This window comes from Simochromis diagramma, unplaced genomic scaffold, assembly GCF_900408965.1.
Source record: "Simochromis diagramma unplaced genomic scaffold, fSimDia1.1 OVJJ01000421.1, whole genome shotgun sequence".
In the NCBI taxonomy this organism is placed as follows: domain Eukaryota; kingdom Metazoa; phylum Chordata; class Actinopteri; order Cichliformes; family Cichlidae; genus Simochromis; species Simochromis diagramma.
In genome coordinates, this window is record NW_024387250.1 from 836,480 (window position 1) to 854,866 (window position 18,387).

Here is an 18,387-nt window from a genome sequence, read left to right on the forward strand (position 1 = left end):
TAGTGTAATGAGCTCTCTGATCAGTTTTGCAGCATTTGAATCTGAGGAGAAACCATAATCCTTTAAACTTCACAGTTAATCCCACTACTATCAACAGTAGTGGGATTTTTGCTGAGAGTAGATTATTATATTCATATTTTAAAGACAGTATTATTTATGTAGCATAGTGGATGGCATTTGGGCGTTCTCTTTATCCAAATCTTTAATTTGCCTGCCCAAGTCAAGGAGCTTAGCCCGGTTACTCTTCCTTCTGGCTAATTCAAAAGAGATAATAGCACCCCTTAAATAGGCCTTAAAGGCCTCCCAAAGTGTAGCAGGCTTAGTTTCTGAGTTTTCATTTACCACAAAATACAGCGAGATCAGTGTTTCGAAATATTCATGAAAATCCTATAGAGGGTTAAGCCAATCGAAGTTAAGCCTCCATGTTTGCTGTGGTCTAGTTGCATTTTGGATGTTTAAGGTTAATGTGACAGGGGAGTGGTCCGAGATGACAATATTGTGATATTTTGTGTCAATGACATACAGCATTAATTTGGCATCTGTCATGAACCGAAGTTCCTCGCACAAGCTGGACCCAGAAGCAGAGCACACACACACACCGGGGTATGAGAAAAAAAATAAACTTTATTATAACTGAAGGTGTCCCGGGAGGGTAGAAGGGAAAAACGCGTGGAACCAGAGAAACCGAAGGACCGGGAGGTGAGTCGCGCAGGAACGCCGAGAGCGGGACTGTGGGAGGCTGCAACAGAAAAAGGAAAAAGGATTATTGGGGTGCGGGGAAATGGCAGCATACGAGGGGAGGTAGAGTATGCGTCTTACGATGATAGCGGGGCCGAGGGAGCCGGAGGGAGGGGTGAGGGTCCGCGGGGGAGCTCCAGAAAAGTCGAGGCGGCGAGTGCTGATCGTGATCCAAATTCCAGACGGGCAGGTGGACAGGCAGGTGGCTCAAAACACGCCGAGTTGTGATCTGAGTACACAGGGCAGAGTTAGTGCTAGTTCAGACGAATACGTTTTCATAAGGGCTTTCCCGCAGGTGTACGTTACTGCTGAGAGGCGACTACGGGCTGGCGTGGAGCAGCAGGCTGGGCAGGATTAAATAGTCCACCTGGTGATCGCCTGGGATGGGATGCAGGTGTGGAGTTAGCAGCCACGCCCGTGGGCATCCCATCAGCACCTCGGACGCCGGGCCGCGGACCATGACAGCATCCAAAAGAAAGTAGTCACTTCTACTATATGAATTATGCCTAGTTGAAAAGAAAGAGTAATCCCTACCAGTGGGGTTTGCAATTCTCCAAACATCAGACACATTCGAATTATCAGTAAAAAAGCACTGGAGTTGTTCCTGACCTGCTTAGTTAAAGAAGACCTGTCAAGGTAGGGGTCCAACACACAATTAAAATCATGGTTAAAATCATCATTAAAATCTAAGACATGGTGCAGCACAAACCAGCACAAACGTAGCACAAAAGTTTGACATCAAATTTGTTTGATTTGGGTAATGTGGGGGGGGGGCTGGTTGACCTTTTGACCTTTACATTTTCATTAATATCTTTAAAACAGAAGCAGCACAAACAACAATTTTAGCAGCACAAACCAGCACAAACGTAGCACAGTTGATTGACACCCATTTTGTTTGATTTAATTGATGTGGGGGGGCTGGTTGACCTCTGATGACCTCTAGAAATTTTTATTAATATCTTTAAAATGATAGCGGCACAAATAAAATTTTTGCAGCACAAACGTAGCACAAATGTTTGATACCACTTTTGTTGGATTTGAAGAAGGTGGGGGGGCCAACTTCACTCACATTCGAAGTTTGGGCTTCACCATTGTCGAGAAGCTCCAAGAAATATATCCACAGTATTCAGCAGGTTATGAATTTGACGAAAAAATGTGTTTGAGCACGTCAAACACATTTTCACCAGCTATCCCGAGGGACTTCACGCGCACATGCCTCACTAGCGCCCCCAAGGAGTGAATCATTCTTAACGGAGATTTTTTTTTTCCTATGATGTTTCAGCCGGGCCTCACTCTCACTTCTTCATTCAGAATGACATGCCAGTCTTGCCCCAGATTCATCTTTGACACATAAAGAAATCAGTTTGAGAGTGGCGACGATGTGTGTTGCTGGTTTGTGCTCTGCCTTTGTGTTATAGATTAATAACAGCAGGGCTGAGTCAGTGCTGTCATAACCTTGAAGACTGGTTGTTTTTGTTTCACGCTGCACTCAAGTGCTACATGATTCACTCAAAAATCTCAACTGCAGGTGTGGATAAATGCACTCGGTTCAGCTGTGAAGCTAACAACACAAAGGGCATCACCACATCCAGAGAAGCACACGTCAATGTAATGAAGCCCATGCCAATGCTTTACAAGATGGTAGCTGATACTGGGTTGTTGGTTTTTTTTGGTGTTTTCTAGTTCGTCCCAGACCTCCCACTCATGTTACTGTGACAGAGAGGCAGTCCAATAAGCTGACATTGAGCTGGACTCCTGAGCACGATGGCTTCTCTCCACTCACCATGTGCCAAATCAGAGTAAGCCCCATGTTTAATCCAAACTGTGCCATTGTTTAACAGCGTCATACTGATCACATGTTCTCCGATCTAAGGTTAGAGAGGTCAGTCGGAGGGAAGGGGAAGTGACGACCACCAGGTTCATCAACGTCACAGTGCCGCCTTTTCACAGTGAAGTCCCTGGACTGCAGGCTATGACGAAGTACAACCTGAGTGTTTCCTGCAGTAACGAACAGGGTGCCTCTCCAAACAGCAAGTGGGTCGAGAGCAACACCACAGAAGGAGGTGTGTTGATGCTACAGGAACGATTTGAAGGTTGAATTATAATGCACACCAAGAAAACTTTAACAATGCAAAGTATTCCTAAATGAAATTAAACTCATCCCAGCATTTAAAACCCAGCATATAAAAATGCTCAGTCTGTGTTTGTCTTACAAACGATGATGATATTTACAATACAGGACCTGTGTGTTGTGCTCCTGCCTCCTTCCCATCATTCTTGTTTAGCTTTCAGGAGCACTGTGTAATTAACTGACTACTTTACTATCCAAAATGTGCTTAATGTAAGCTTGCTCACAGTTGCAGTGCAATAATAACTGGAATTTTCAGCACTTGCACAACTACCTGATCTGCCCACAGCAAGCACTGTTCAGAAAATAATTGGACAGTTGACTGACAAGGTGATGCCTACTCCCTTGATATTTCATGACAAATTAAAGTACTCATACTAATGCACAGGTTGAATGCATAGTTTTCACTGTTTAAAAATGAGGCCAGAATTAATGTATGTGCAAATGAGGGAGACTTATGATTTAAATCATGTTACATTATCAGTCAAACATGGTGGAGTCAATGTTATGGCGCTATAGCAATGTATGGCTGTCAGTGAGTCTGGATCAGTGGTGTTTATTGACGATGTATCTGCTGATATAAGTAGCAGAATGAACTGTTAAGTGTGCTGGGCCATGATCTCTGCTCAGATTCAACCAAATGCTGCACAGCCAATCAGACAGTGCTTCACAGTACAGATGGATAATGACCCAAAGCACACTCACAAGCAGAGAGAGTTTCTCAAGGCAAAGAAATGGGATATTCTTCAGTGGCCAAGTCAGCTTCTCAGTTACTGAAGACAAAACTGAGAGACCCACAAACAAGAAGCAACTGAAAGCAGCTGCAGTAAAGGCCTGGGAGAGTATTTCAAGGGAGGCAGTCATTAATTGTAAAGGATTAAAGTATTAAAACATCCCTTATATTTAGGTTTATGTTACTTTGTACAATTACTTTTGAGCCTCTGATTTTTTATTTTTTTTGAAAAACATTTGAACTGGAAGTGTGTGCTTGAATCTTATCTTGATTGTTTGATTTAAAATCCACTGTAGTGGTGTACAGGGACAAAACTACAACATGTGTGTCTGTGTCCAGCAAATTATGGATCTACTGTAACTTTCAAAACCAAACATTTACTTTAAGTTTTTGTTTTCCTCCTTTTCCATATCTTGACTGCACAAGTAAGTATTCCACAGAAAAGGCAATCAGGATGTGAGAATGAGTGATCCTACACAGGAATTAAACTGCATGTAATACTGTGTCAAACCTCGTACCTGAAAGAGGAAGGAGATACAAACATCTGTCAAGAAGATGCTGATGCACTTTTGGAGATGGTCTGATTTGTTATCAGAAAGTATAAGCACTTGTGAATTTGCATTCTGTGAAGTTGCACAAAGAACTGAGTAATATCTAGTATATGATATCGTCTCAAAAATCCTTCTTGAGTTTAAACCCACTCCACAGGTGTTTCCAGAGGAGAGTGCTGACTGGTCAGGAGAGAGAAAGTTAAAATGTAACCGTTAACACTGATAATGTTTGGTGAAGCTTTACAATGAGAAATGCAATGTGGCCATCAATCAATAATGCCAAACAAGAATCTACAGAAGAAAGCTTGATGGACGTTGAAGCGTTGCTTTTTCGACTCCTCTCAAGAATACATTTTGAACCCACTGCTCTCTGGCAGGTAGCTCCATGGTTTTAAATGCACCTTAGAACACACATGCATCAACACTACATATGAATGGGCGGAGGGAGGTTTGGAGTCTTTACACCCCCGTTCTCTGTTGCCTGTCGGGGCGGGGGTGCTGGGAGGAGGAGTTGGCTGTCCGATTGGGGTCTGGAATGTGGGGCCTCCCTGCTACTGTGGAGTCGGGGGCAGTCTGCTTCTCTCCACCCCAGGGAAAAGGGTAACACCTCCTGGTTCTGGGTGCAGTTTACCCCTCTAGGGGTAAGGGTACCTAGATCTGGGGTGCAGAGTAAGTTTGGGGAGTGTGATTGTGTGTTAGTGTCTCTCTATGTCTGTCTCTAGGTTGGGTGAGTGCTGAATATTTGCATATGTGTGCATGGGGGTCGGAATGGATGTTCGTATCTGTGTGTGCCTGTTTGTCTGTGTCTATATGTCAGGTCCGGTATTAGACGCCACCTCTCTAGGGACATCTCAGGCCCTCCAAGGTATGGATGCTATCTCCCCCCACCACTCCCAGTGCTGGTGGCTGACGCCCTCAGACATCGGTGCATTGGTGGTTCTTGGTGTTCGGGGCTGGGCATTCAGGTACGCACCAGCTCACTCCCAGTGACTGCTTGTCAGTGAGGCCCCTTCGGGGGTGGGGTACCCTCTGCCTCTGGACCTGGGGCTTGGTCCACTCTGGCACAGGTGGCTGCTGGCGGAGCTCACAGGCACGTCATTGCACACCCCTCTGGCTTCTGTTATTCGGCTGCTGGGTGACCCCTCATCTCAGGCTCTCCTCAGCTCTTTCCGAGAGAGTCGCACGGTTCCTCTTCCCCGCTGTTTTCCTTCTACTCCCTGTCTTTCTTGCTCCCTTTCCTTTCCCCTAGTCATGTCTGTCCCGTATGTAACAAGTGAAAAAAAATAAAAATAAAATACACAATAATAATAATAAAAAAAGAAAAAATGTTGACTCTCAGCATTACTGTTCACGAGAAAATACAGTAATGTGATAAAAACAAGCACCCTAAACTCCAACAGTAACTGAACAGCGTTCCTAGAATATGACTGAAATTTCAACAACAGCTTCTAAATGAACCTTGGATTCTTATTCTATTTGTGGAAGATCAGTAGCAAAAGTGACCACGTGGTGGAGTAGTTTGATTTAGTAGTAGCTTTTGTTTTGTTGTTATTTTTGTAACGCTAAGATTAAAGAGATCTTGTGTTCCTCTGTAGGTTTCATATACGTTTTTCTTATTAGGTAACAGATTATTTGCAACTTTTTTCAATAGAAATTAAGAAAACAATAGAAAAGAAATAACAGAAAAATAAATACTAACTATATTATCTAGTTTTATTGAGTGATTGTAATAATCCTGCTTTTACAGCTGACTTCAGGCTGACTTTCAGTATTTCCCACAGACAGCATAAAGATATATCATCTATATGTTGTATAGTCGCTAGTATTTCCACACGCAGTCCCGCCTTCGTGGGATTCCATCTGTGACGTCCCACTTGGTAAACGTTTTTCCCCCTCTTCAGCTACGTGGTGTTGCAACTATTTACACAAGCGACGCTGAAGCCACTCTGCTGGGTGATGTTGGATATTGTCGCAGCTGAATTGTGCGTTTTGGCACAATCCCGTCATATTTAAAACGCTTGCGGACCTGTGCTGTGGGACGAAAAGAAGCAGTTTAAGTTCTCGGGACCGGTCATGGCAAAGAAATCAGAAAAACCCGATTGGGTGGTTTTGTTTTCTACGACTATAGCAATACTTGTGTGGATTCCCGTCAGCGGTAAGTTGTTAATTTTCTTTCAAAGACTGTGTTTTGCTGCACTGACATCATTCTCGTAAAGTTCAGAGCTCGGTCCTGGTCTCCTGTCCACTACTTTGCAGAGAGTATGACGGACCGCAGCTGGGACAAATTTAAATATCTGGTTAAATAGTTTTGTATCAGTCGCTGGAAAACCGAGAAGGTTTCTTTGGATTTCTTTTTGTAGCATTTTGCTTTTTAATTAAGTCACAAAATGTGGCATAAACGGAACGGTGGGAGTGAGAGCGCGTCAGGATAGCTATAAATTAAAAATCCCGTGAGTTATAATTCATAGAAAAGTTTCAAAAATGCTGACTGCATAAACTGTATTTCCATTTTACCATTTATTCATTCTAACATAAGCTAACATGCCTTTTGTAAACAGCACAACCTTCCAGGACCTCGGAGCCTCTTGTGATACCTCGAGTTGTTTCTCGGATGTATCTGAGTCCAGATGAGCTCAGGAAACTCCGCTTTAAGCCCACAGTAGGCACCATTCAGCTGTCAGAGGGCCATGAAGCCAAACTGAACTGTTCCATTGAAATTCCTGATACCAGACTGGAGCCCGCCATCCTGTGGGTGAAGGACAGTAAGGAGCTGTTGCCAAACATCCATGTGGTGATGTATGAGCTCCACTCCATCACAGATGGGGTATCAACTCTCCTCTCCACTGTCATGTATGTATCACATGAAGGTGAAATGTGTGTGATATGACAGATTAGGTACATAAACTGAAGTGTCCGTATGCATTACATATTACAGCATTAAACATGTGCAGAGAGTGGATGCTGGAGATTATCGATGCCGACTGAGTATCAGCAACATGTTGGTAGAGTCTGATCCGATCAGCATTCGGGTAGAAGGTGAGTTTTAGTATCCAGAGTATTCAAAACTTCTTTGTCCACGCGTTCCGCAGTTCTTTCACACTTCTTTAATCTGACTTAGGTCTGCCAACATTTGTCAAGCAACCAGAGGACAAGAACATAACAATATAGTTTTACAAGTCTGGGGATTAGGCTAGTTTAGCATTAAGACTGTAAATTTTCCCAAAACACCACATTTTGCAGATTCTTATGACCATTGAAAGTGATCGGAAAAATAAGGGCAGCAAACATTTGGTTGACAGTGTTTCAATTTTGAACCTTAACCAACAGGCCACGAGACACGCTGCATTTTGGTTTCTCTATCAACAAACAAACAGTTTAGAGTTAGGTTCTTAATTTGTTGAACAAATTTTTAGTTTTTTCTCTGTACACCACTACACTGTCATTATGTCATTATCAAACAATCCAGATGAGATTGAAGCGCAGACATCCAGTTTTAATTCTACTGCTTTTACCAAAAAAAATTGCATTAACTAAGAATTCAAACCAGTTTTATACCCAGTCCATTTACAGAGGCTCTAGGCTTGTGGATGTCTTTTATTATTCAAATTTGTATTTAATAAGAGCAATCATGCTCTATTGTGTTGAGGTCAGGTGACTGACCTGCACATTGAAGAATATCCCATTTCTTTTGCTTGAGAAACTCTTGGATTGCTTTTATTGTGCTTTGGACCTTCATTCCATTTGTAGTGTGATGAGCTCTCTGATCAGTTTTGCAGCATTTGAATCTGAGGAGAAACCATAATCCTTTGAACTTCACAGTTAATCCCACTACTATCAACAGTAGTGGGATTTTTGCTGAGAGTAGATTATTATATTCATATTTTAAAGACAGTATTATTTATGTAGCATAGTGGATGGCATTTGGGCGTTCTCTTTATCCAAATCTTTAATTTGCCTGCCCAAGTCAAGGAGCTTAGCCCGGTTACTCTTCCTTCTGGCTAATTCAAAACAGATAATAGCACCCCTTAAATAGGCCTTAAAGGCCTCCCAAAGTGTAGCAGGCTTAGTTTCTGAGTTGTCATTTACATCAAAATACAGAGAGATCCGTGTTTCGAAATATTCATGAAAATCCTATAGAGGGTTAAGCCAATCGAAGTTAAGCCTCCATGTTTGCTGTGGTCTAGTTGCATTTTGGATGTTTAAGGTTAATGTGACAGGGGAGTGATCAGAGATGACAATATTGTGATATTTTGTGTCAATGACATACAGCATTAATTTGGCATCCAAAAGAAAGTAGTCACTTCTACTATATGAATTATGCCTAGTTGAAAAGAAAGAGTAATCCCTACCAGTGGGGTTTGCAATTCTCCAAACATCAGACACATTCGAATTATCAGTAAAAGTGTTAAGAAAAGCACTGGAGTTGTTCCTGACCTGCTTAGTTAAAGAAGACCTGTCAAGGTAGGGGTCCAACACACAATTAAAATCATGGTTAAAATCATCATTAAAATCTAAGACATGGTGCAGCACAAACCAGCACAAACGTAGCACAAAAGTTTGATACCACTTTTGTTGGATTTGAAGAAGGTGGGGGGGCCAACTTCACTCACGTTCGAAGTTTGGGCTTCACCATTGTCGAGAAGCTCCAAGAAATATATCCACAGTAATCAGCAGGTTATGAATTTGACGAAAAAATGTGTTTGAGCACGTCAAACACATTTTCACCAGCTATCCCGAGGGACTTCACGCGCACATGCCTCACTAGCGCCCCCAAGGAGTGAATCATTCTTAACAGAGATTTTTTTTTTCCTATGATGTTTCAGCCGGGTCTCACTCTCACTTCTTCATTGAGAATGACATGCCAGTCTTGCCCCAGATTCATCTTTGACACATAAAGAAATCAGTTTGAGAGTGGCGACGATGTGTGTTGCTGGTTTGTGCTCTGCCTTTGTATTATAGATTAATAACAGCAGGGCTGAGTCAGTGCTGTCATAACCTTGAAGACTGGTTGTTTTTGTTTCACGCTGCACTCAAGTGCTACATGATTCACTCAAAAATCTCAACTGCAGGTGTGGATAAATACACTCGGTTCAGCTGTGAAGCTAACAACACAAAGGGCATCACCACATCCAGAGAAGCACACGTCAGTGTTATGAAGCCCATGCCAATGCTTTACAAGATGGTAGCTGATACTGGGTTGGGTTTTTTTTTTTTTTGGTGTTTTCTAGTTCGTCCCAGACCTCCCACTCATGTTACTGTGACAGAGAGGCAGTCCAATAAGCTGACGTTGAGCTGGACTCCTGAGCACGATGGCTTCTCTCCACTCACCATGTGCCGAATCAGAGTAAGCCCCATGTTTAATCCAAACTGTGCCATTGTTTTACAGCGTCATACTGATCACATGTTCTCCGATCTAAGGTTAGAGAGGTCAGTCGGAGGGAAGGGGAAGTGACGACCACCAGGTTCATCAACGTCACAGTGCCGCCTTTTCACAGTGAAGTCCCTGGACTGCAGGCTATGACGAAGTACAACCTGAGTGTTTCCTGCAGTAACGAACAGGGCGCCTCTCCAAACAGCAAGTGGGTCGAGAGCAACACCACAGAAGGAGGTGTGTTGATGCTACAGGAACGATTTGAAGGTTGAATTATAATGCACACCAAGAAAACTTTAACAATGCAAAGTATTCCTAAATGAAATTAAACTCATCCCAGCATTTAAAACCCAGCATATAAAAATGCTCAGTCTGTGTTTGTCTTACAAACGATGATGATATTTACAATACAGGACCTGTGTGTTGTGCTCCTGCCTCCTTCCCATCATTCTTGTTTAGCTTTCAGGAGCACTGTGTAATTAACTGACTACTTTACTATCCAAAATGTGCTTAATGTAAGCTTGCTCACAGTTGCAGTGCAATAATAACTGGAATTTTCAGCACTTGCACAACTACCTGATCTGCCCACAGCAAGCACTGTTCAGAAAATAATTGGACAGTTGACTGACAAGGTGATGCCTACTCCCTTGATATTTCATGACAAATTAAAGTACTCATACTAATGCACAGGTTGAATGCATAGTTTTCACTGTTTAAAAATGAGGCCAGAATTAATGTATGTGCAAATGAGGGAGACTTATGATTTAAATCATGTTACGTTATCAGTCAAACATGGTGGAGTCAATGTTATGGCGCTATAGCAATGTATGGCTGTCAGTGAGTCTGGATCAGTGGTGTTTATTGATGATGTATCTGCTGATATAAGTAGCAGAATGAACTGTTAAGTGTGCTGGGCCATGATCTCTGCTCAGATTCAACCAAATGCTGCACAGCCAATCAGACAGTGCTTCACAGTACAGGTGGATAATGACCCAAAGCACACTGCACAAGCAGAGAGAGTTTCTCAAGGCAAAGAAATGGGATATTCTTCAGTGGTCAAGTCAGCTTCTCAGTTACTGAAGACAAAACTGAGAGACCCACAAACAAGAAGCAACTGAAAGCAGCTGCAGTAAAGGCCTGGGAGAGTATTTCAAGGGAGGCAGTCATTAATTGTAAAGGATTAAAGTATTAAAACATCCCTTATATTTAGGTTTATGTTACTTTGTACAATTACTTTTGAGCCTCTGATTTTTTATTTTTTTTGAAAAACATTTGAACTGGAAGTCTGTGCTTGAATCTTATCTTGATTGTTTGATTTAAAATCCACTGTAGTGGTGTACAGGGACAAAACTACAACATGTGTGTCTGTGTCCAGCAAATTATGGATCTAACTTTCAAAACCAAACATTTACTTTAAGTTTTTGTTTTCCTCCTTTTCCATATCTTGACTGCACAAGTAAGTATTCCACGGAAAAGGCAATCAGGATGTGAGAATGAGTGATCCTACACAGGAATTAAACTGCATGTAATACTGTGTCAAACCTCGTACCTGAAAGAGGAAGGAGATACAAACATCTGTCAAGAAGATGCTGATGCACTTTTGGAGATGGTCTGATTTGTTATCAGAAAGTATAAGCACTTGTGAATTTGCATTCTGTGAAGTTGCACAAAGAACTGAGTAATATCTAGTATATGATATCGTCTCAAAAATCCTTCTTGAGTTTAAACCCACTCCACAGGTGTTTCCAGAGGAGAGTGCTGACTGGTCAGGAGAGAGAAAGTTAAAATGTAACCGTTAACACTGATAATGTTTGGTGAAGCTTTACAATGAGGAATGCAATGTGGCCATCAATCAATAATGCCAAACAAGAATCTACAGAAGAAAGCTTGATGGACGTTGAAGCGTTGCTTTTTCGACTCCTCTCAAGAATACATTTTGAACCCACTGCTCTCTGGCAGGTAGCTCCATGGTTTTAAATGCACCTTAGAACACACATGCATCAACACTACATATGAATGGGCGGAGGGAGGTTTGGAGTCTTTACACCCCCGTTCTCTGTTGCCCGTCGGGGCGGGGGTGCTGGGAGGAGGAGTTGGCTGTCCGATTGGGGTCTGGAATGTGGGGCCTCCCTGCTACTGTGGAGTCGGGGGCAGTCTGCTTCTCTCCACCCCAGGGAAAAGGGTAACACCTCCTGGTTCTGGGTGCAGTTTACCCCTCTAGGGGTAAGGGTACCTAGATCTGGGGTGCAGAGTAAGTTTGGGGAGTGTGATTGTGTGTTAGTGTCTCTCTATGTCTGTCTCTAGGTTGGGTGAGTGCTGAATATTTGCATATGTGTGCATGGGGGTCGGAATGGATGTTCGTATCTGTGTGTGCCTGTTTGTCTGTGTCTATATGTCAGGTCCGGTATTAGACGCCACCTCTCTAGGGACATCTCAGGCCCTCCAAGGTATGGATGCTATCTCCCCCCACCACTCCCAGTGCTGGTGGCTGACGCCCTCAGACATCGGTGCATTGGTGGTTCTTGGTGTTCGGGGCTGGGCATTCAGGTACGCACCGGCTCACTCCCAGTGACTGCTTGTCGGTGAGGCCCCTTCGGGGGTGGGGTACCCTCTGCCTCTGGACCTGGGGCTTGGTCCACTCTGGCACAGGTGGCTGCTGGCGGAGCTCACAGGCACGTCATTGCAAACCCCTCTGGCTTCTGTTATTCGGCTGCTGGGTGACCCCTCATCTCAGGCTCTCCTCAGCTCTTTCCGAGAGAGTCGCACGGTTCCTCTTCCCCGCTGTTTTTCTTCTACTCCCTGTCTTTCTTGCTCCCTTTCCTTTCCCCTAGTCATGTCTGTCTCGTATGTAACAAGTGAAAAAAAAATAAAATAAAATACACAATAATAATAACAAAAAGAAAAAATGTTGACTCTCAGCATTACTGTTCACGAGAAAATACAGTAATGTGATAAAAACAAGCACCTAAACTCCAACAGTAACTGAACAGCGTTCCTAGAATATGACTGAAATTTCAACAACAGCTTCTAAATGAACCTTGGATTCTTATTCTATTTGTGGAAGATCAGTAGCAAAAGTGACCACGTGGTGGAGTAGTTTGATTTAGTAGTAGCTTTTGTTTTGTTGTTATTTTTGTAACTCTAAGATTAAAGAGATCTTGTGTTCCTCTGTAGGCTTCATATACGTTTTTCTTATTAGGTAATAGATTATTTGCAACTTTTTTCAATAGAAATTAAGAAAACAATAGAAAAGAAATAACAGAAAAATAAATACTAACTATATTATCTAGTTTTATTGAGTGATTGTAATAATCCTGCTTTTACAGCTGACTTCAGGCTGACTTTCAGTATTTCCCACAGACAGCATAAAGATATATCATCTATATGTTGTATAGTCTCTAGTATTTCCACACGCAGTCCCGCCTTCGTGGGATTCCATCTGTGACGTCCCACTTGGTAAACGTTTTTCCCCCTCTTCAGCTACGTGGTGTTGCAACTATTTACACAAGCGACGCTGAAGCCACTCTGCTGGGTGATGTTGGATATTGTCGCAGCTGAATTGTGCGTTTTGGCACAATCCCGTCATATTTAAAACGCTTGCGGACCTGTGCTGTGGGACGAAAAGAAGCAGTTTAAGTTCTCGGGACCGGTCATGGCAAAGAAATCAGAAAAACCCGATTGGGTGGTTTTGTTTTCTACGACTATAGCAATACTTGTGTGGATTCCCGTCAGCGGTAAGTTGTTAATTTTCTTTCAAAGACTGTGTTTTGCTGCACTGACATCATTCTCATAAAGTTCAGAGCTCGGTCCTGGTCTCCTGTCCACTACTTTGCAGAGAGTATGACGGACCGCAGCTGGGACAAATTTAAATATCTGGTTAAATAGTTTTGTATCAGTCGCTGGAAAACCGAGAAGGTTTCTTTGGATTTCTTTTTGTAGCATTTTGCTTTTTAATTAAGTCAAAATGTGGCATAAACGGAACGGTGGGAGTGAGAGCGCGTCAGGATAGCTATAAATTAAAAATCCCGTGAGTTATAATTCATAGAAAAGTTTCAAAAATGCTGACTGCATAAATCACCTTGTTTTTCCTCTTTGCGTGGCCCAATTATGCTATGCGTGCTCTTTAAAAAGCAAATCCAATGTGTTCTTTTTCCACTCTGTTAAATAATATGCAGTAAATAACCCTTGCCCTGATTAATTGTTACGATAATTTCCACTTTTTTCTCTGAAATTTTATAATGTTTCTAACTGTCCCGATGCATGCTCAAACACGTTGCGTTTCAGTGGGAGAGTGCGTTTTCACCTAAGTGACCTCTTCAGTCTCAACTGCCTGCAGGTTTCCCCAACCTTATAAACAGTTCATCTATATAATGACTGAAAATGGTACCACTGACTAACAATGGGTCGTGAGGTCATTGTTAGGCAATGGTACTAGTTTCGGTCTGAAGAAGTCACTGGGATGGGTGAAGAAATGTTTCTCACAGTGAAAACGAAACATCCAGATGTTGTTGGAATGTTTTAAATTAATAATCAGTTGTTTGAGAAAACCCCTTCCCACCAAACTTCAAATCTTACTTTCCTTACTGTCAGACCTACTCTACATTGTTTTAAAGCTTAGCAGTGTTCCATGAAATATTTTCTTGTAAAATCAATACCATATCTTTATCAAGTATATGTCCATTTTAGCATTTATTCATTCTAACATAAGCTAACATGCCTTTTGTAAACAGCACAACCTTCCAGGACCTCGGAGCCTCTTGTGATACCTCGAGTTGTTTCTCGGATGTATCTGAGTCCAGATGAGCTCAGGAAACTCCGCTTTAAGCCCACCGTAGGCACCATTCAGCTGTCAGAGGGCCATGAAGCCAAACTGAACTGTTCCATTGAAATTCCTGATACCAGACTGGAGCCCGCCATCCTGTGGGTGAAGGACAGTAAGGAGCTGTCGCCAAACATCCATGTGGTGATGAATGAGCTCCACTCCATCACAGATGGGGTATCAACGCTCCTCTCCACTGTCATGTATGTATCACATGAAGGTGAAATGTGTGTGATATGACAGGTTAGGTACATAAACTGATGTGTCCTTATGCATTACATATTACAGCATTAAACATGTGCAGAGAGTGGATGCTGGAGATTATCGATGCCGACTGAGTATCAGCAACATGTTGGTAGAGTCTGATCCGATCAGCATGCGGGTAGAAGGTGAGTTTTAGTATCCAGAGTATTCAAAACTTCTTTGTCCACACGTTTCTCAGTTCTTTCACACTTCTTTAATCTGACTTAGGTCTGCCAACATTTGTCAAGCAACCAGAGGACAAGAACGTAACAATATACACACCTTTCACCCTGTCCTGTGAAGCGGTGGGACCACCAGGCCCTGTTCATATCCGCTGGTTCCGTGATGGATCACCTTATACTGAGGTTTTCAGCTCTCCCAGCAACTTCTCTGTACCAGGTGAGTGTTGCCACCCAAAATAATCTTTATCTCTGTATCACAACCTCATACATAAAGACTTTGTTTCACAAGGATTTATCTATTAGCACTTCCTTCTCTTTGCCTGTTCCTCTTGGGGGGAACAAAGCTTCCTAAAACAAGTGTTGTTTCTTGTTTTTCTCCTTACTCAATGCAGAATGAACGTACATAAGACATATGACTCTGCATAATCAAGTCTGCAAGACACCTTAAGTGAGACAGAAAGAGGCTGAAGATGCACATTATGGGTTGTCACAGCAATACTTTGTTACCTTCTTTGCCTTTTTTGTAAACTCTTGTTGAGCAAGAGTTCCCTTGACGTCTGCTCCATCTTTGCAAATTTATTGAAACTGCTTTTTGAACAAGCGACCACTCTACCTACTGAGCTATCCCTGCCTTTTGAGGCTAAGGGTGGAAGCATTTACCAGCAAAGATAAAGAGATATTTGGCGCTCAGATGGCTACAAAGTATGGAGTTAGTCTGATTTAGGGTATCGTCACTCTGTTGGTAGATTCTATTCTGACTCATCTATGCTGCCTCAGCATCTGCACCTTGCTTACTGCAGTGAGATTTGTCACCATGTCCTGTGTCACTTGGGCTGTCTGCTGTACTGCTGAATGGTTATCAGCGTTCATTCATGCATGGTTAGTACGCATTTGTAACAATGCTCTGCTGACTGTATCGTGAATGCACTGGAGAAAGTGCTAAATGTGAAAAAACAACATTTGCTGTAAGCTTCAGTTAAGCAGTAGCTCAATAATGACAGAAACGTGCTTGTTGCCAGCAAACAGCTGGAGACAGCAGCTGGTTAGGCTAGTTTAGCATTAAGACTGTAAATTTTCCCAAAACACCACATTTTGCAGATTCTTATGACCATTGAAAGTGATCGGAAAAATAAGGGCAGCAAACATTTGGTTGACAGTGTTTCAGTTTTGAACCTTAACCAACAGGCCACGAGACACGCTGCATTTTGGTTTCTGTATGAACAAACATACAATTTAGAGTTAGGTTCTTAATTTGTTGAACAAATTTTTAGTTTTTCCTCTGTACACCACTACACTGTCATTATGTCTTTATCAAACAATCAAACAATTGCAGACATCCAGTTTTAATTCTACTGCTTTTACAAAAAAATTGCATTAACTGGGTATAAAACCAGTTTTATACCCAGTTAATATATACCCAGTCCATTTACAGAGGTTCAAGGCTTGTGGGTCTGTTTTATTATTCAAATTTGTATTTAATAAGAGCAATCATGCTCTATTGTGTTGAGGTCTGAACATTGAAGAATATCCCATTTCTTTTGCTTGAGAAACTCTTGGATTGCCTTTATTGTGCTTTGGGCCTTCACTCCATTTGTAGTGTGATGAGCTCTCTGATCAGTTTTGCAGCAATTGAAATAATCTGAGCCGAGACCATAATCCTTTAAACTTCACAGTTAATCCCACTACTGTCAGCAGTCACATCATCAGTAAACACTAGTGATCAGTCTACTCAGTGACTGTAGAAAACATTGATGACCCAACAGCTCCCTAAAACTGAAGCCCAATTACCGGTTCGGGTTATCTCCACCGTCCTGGATAGATATTATAGAATACTTTGGAGATTCGAAAGAAAAGTATCTGGATTACTTTAAGTTTCCTTGAAGACGTTTCACTTCTCATCTGAGAAGCTTCTTCAGTTCTAAGAGCAACTGGTGGGGAGTCCCAGCTTTTAAGCCCTTAAAGTGCTTGTAAATCAGCTGTTTCTCTCCTTCTTCATACTTTTACTTTATGTCTTTCTGGTATAAGTTAACCTTGGTTTCATCTGTACAAAACTTTTTGTAGAGCTGGTCAGATTCTTTTAGATGTTTTTTAGCAAAGTGTCGTTTGGCCTTCTTGTTTTTGAGTGTGACCAGTAGTTCGTTGTCTATTATAAACCATCTGTATTTACATTTTTGAAGTCGTCTGTTGGCCGTAGATCATGATATTGTTACGTCTACCTCCTTGATAGTGTTCTTGACTTGATTAGATGTAGTTTTGAAGCTGTTTTTCATCACCATGGAAATAATTCTGTGATCACGCACTTTAGTCCTCTGTGGTCTTTCAGGGCTTTCATTGGTCCTGAACTGGTCAGTTTATTGCTTCTTTTTAAGAATTGTGCTGTCTCTCTAATAGCTTCATTTTGTTTCATCAGCCTAATGATGGCCCCCCTCACCGGTATGGACATCTCTTTGGTCTTGTATTTAAAATTACCAGGAAAAGCTATAAAAAAAAAAAACCCCACAACAATACATCAAATCAACTCCAGATATTATGTTTGCTTCATTTGTCATGAAATGAAAGGCCTACCCTGACCATGAAAGTTCTTATCATTCAACTGATAGTAAACTTTTAGTCCCTGAAAATGGGAGACTGTGTATAAAACACCCAGTACGAAATGTTCCCTAAAGTTGTCATGTTCATATCACTTTATGTGTTAGATCAGGACAGAACTGAAAGACATTAGTTTAAGTTTTAAAACAGAAATAACCAGAGAATTCAGGCATTTTGTCTTAAAAATCATTATAATATTTGTTAGGAACAAAGTCTTGACTGACTAACTGATTATTTAGCTGTACATTAATGTTAACATCAATATCAGCTTATTCTTTCTCATGTTTCTCAATTAAGCAACAATGACAATTAATTGTTGCTTAATTGTGGTAAATTATTGCTACTTGTATTTAAAGGAAGGTATTTGAAGATCAAGGCTTGTTGTAAAATGAGTTTTAGTCCCATGTTGTACAGAAATTGTATAACATTTTATAAGTAGACTCTCACTTTATCACCTCAAGTTTATGACCCCCTCTTTCTTCCCTAAAAGACAATATTTGTTATTAGAAGTACAACATTTGCTCTTTATGCCCTGATCCTTCATTTTGACTTTGCCACAGGCTAAACACCCCTGCAGTAGCCAATGCGTAGTGATACAGCCAAAGCTGAGGGGGTTAAAGGTTCAGAGCTGTGCTTTGGTCCAGCATGTGCAATCGCCCGGGCAGTAAAGGGAAGGAGGAGGGGGAGCTGCATAGGGAGCCTGTTCGGGGGTTGGCTCCGGGGACAAAGACCTCATTCACAGGACGGCCCACTACCCAGTAGGGAGGGGCTAGACACAGAGGGCTGCAGGCTACCAGGTCCCTGTGCAGGACCAAACATTGCTACAATAGAACCACGTAAACCCAGATCTCTGTGTAGTCATCTCATGCATACTATGAGTCTTGGTTTGCTAAATTTGGGACTCCAGGGTATCATCACAGTGCTTTTTGTTGCTTAATTGTGGTAAACTATTGCTACTTGTATTTAAAGAAAGGATATTCCTAAACAGTAGTACAGGCTAACGAGGAATTAAGTTGAGATTGGAAAGCATTTT

The 18,387-nt window shown here is 41.9% G+C and overlaps 1 protein-coding gene and 1 long non-coding RNA gene across 8 annotated transcripts in view; one reads left to right on the top strand and one right to left on the bottom strand.

The window, feature by feature from the left end:
- The window catches only part of mertka (c-mer proto-oncogene tyrosine kinase a), a 37,294-nt gene that overhangs the window by 8,734 nt on the left and 10,173 nt on the right, over positions 1-18,387 (top strand). The window contains exons 1-6 of one of the 7 annotated variants that reach the window (XM_040001280.1): positions 6,009-6,305; positions 6,709-7,000; positions 7,086-7,186; positions 14,252-14,543; positions 14,629-14,729; positions 14,812-14,982. In XM_040001280.1, coding sequence (XP_039857214.1) covers positions 6,224-6,305; positions 6,709-7,000; positions 7,086-7,186; positions 14,252-14,543; positions 14,629-14,729; positions 14,812-14,982 — 1,039 coding nt within the window. In that variant the 5' untranslated portion in view covers positions 6,009-6,223. Of the gene's footprint in view, positions 1-2,421; positions 2,538-2,611; positions 2,802-6,008; positions 6,306-6,708; positions 7,001-7,085; positions 7,187-9,378; positions 9,495-9,568; positions 9,759-12,928; positions 13,256-14,251; positions 14,544-14,628; positions 14,730-14,811; positions 14,983-18,387 lie in introns of those variants that run through there. The other 6 variants (XM_040001277.1, XM_040001282.1, XM_040001279.1 and 3 more) reach the window with 6 other exon arrangements.
- On the bottom strand, positions 605-1,040 carry LOC120714804. Its single transcript, XR_005691510.1, has 2 exons — positions 820-1,040; positions 605-739 (listed from the first exon to the last, which is right to left on the bottom strand). It is a non-coding gene; the product is annotated as an uncharacterized LOC120714804 (long non-coding RNA).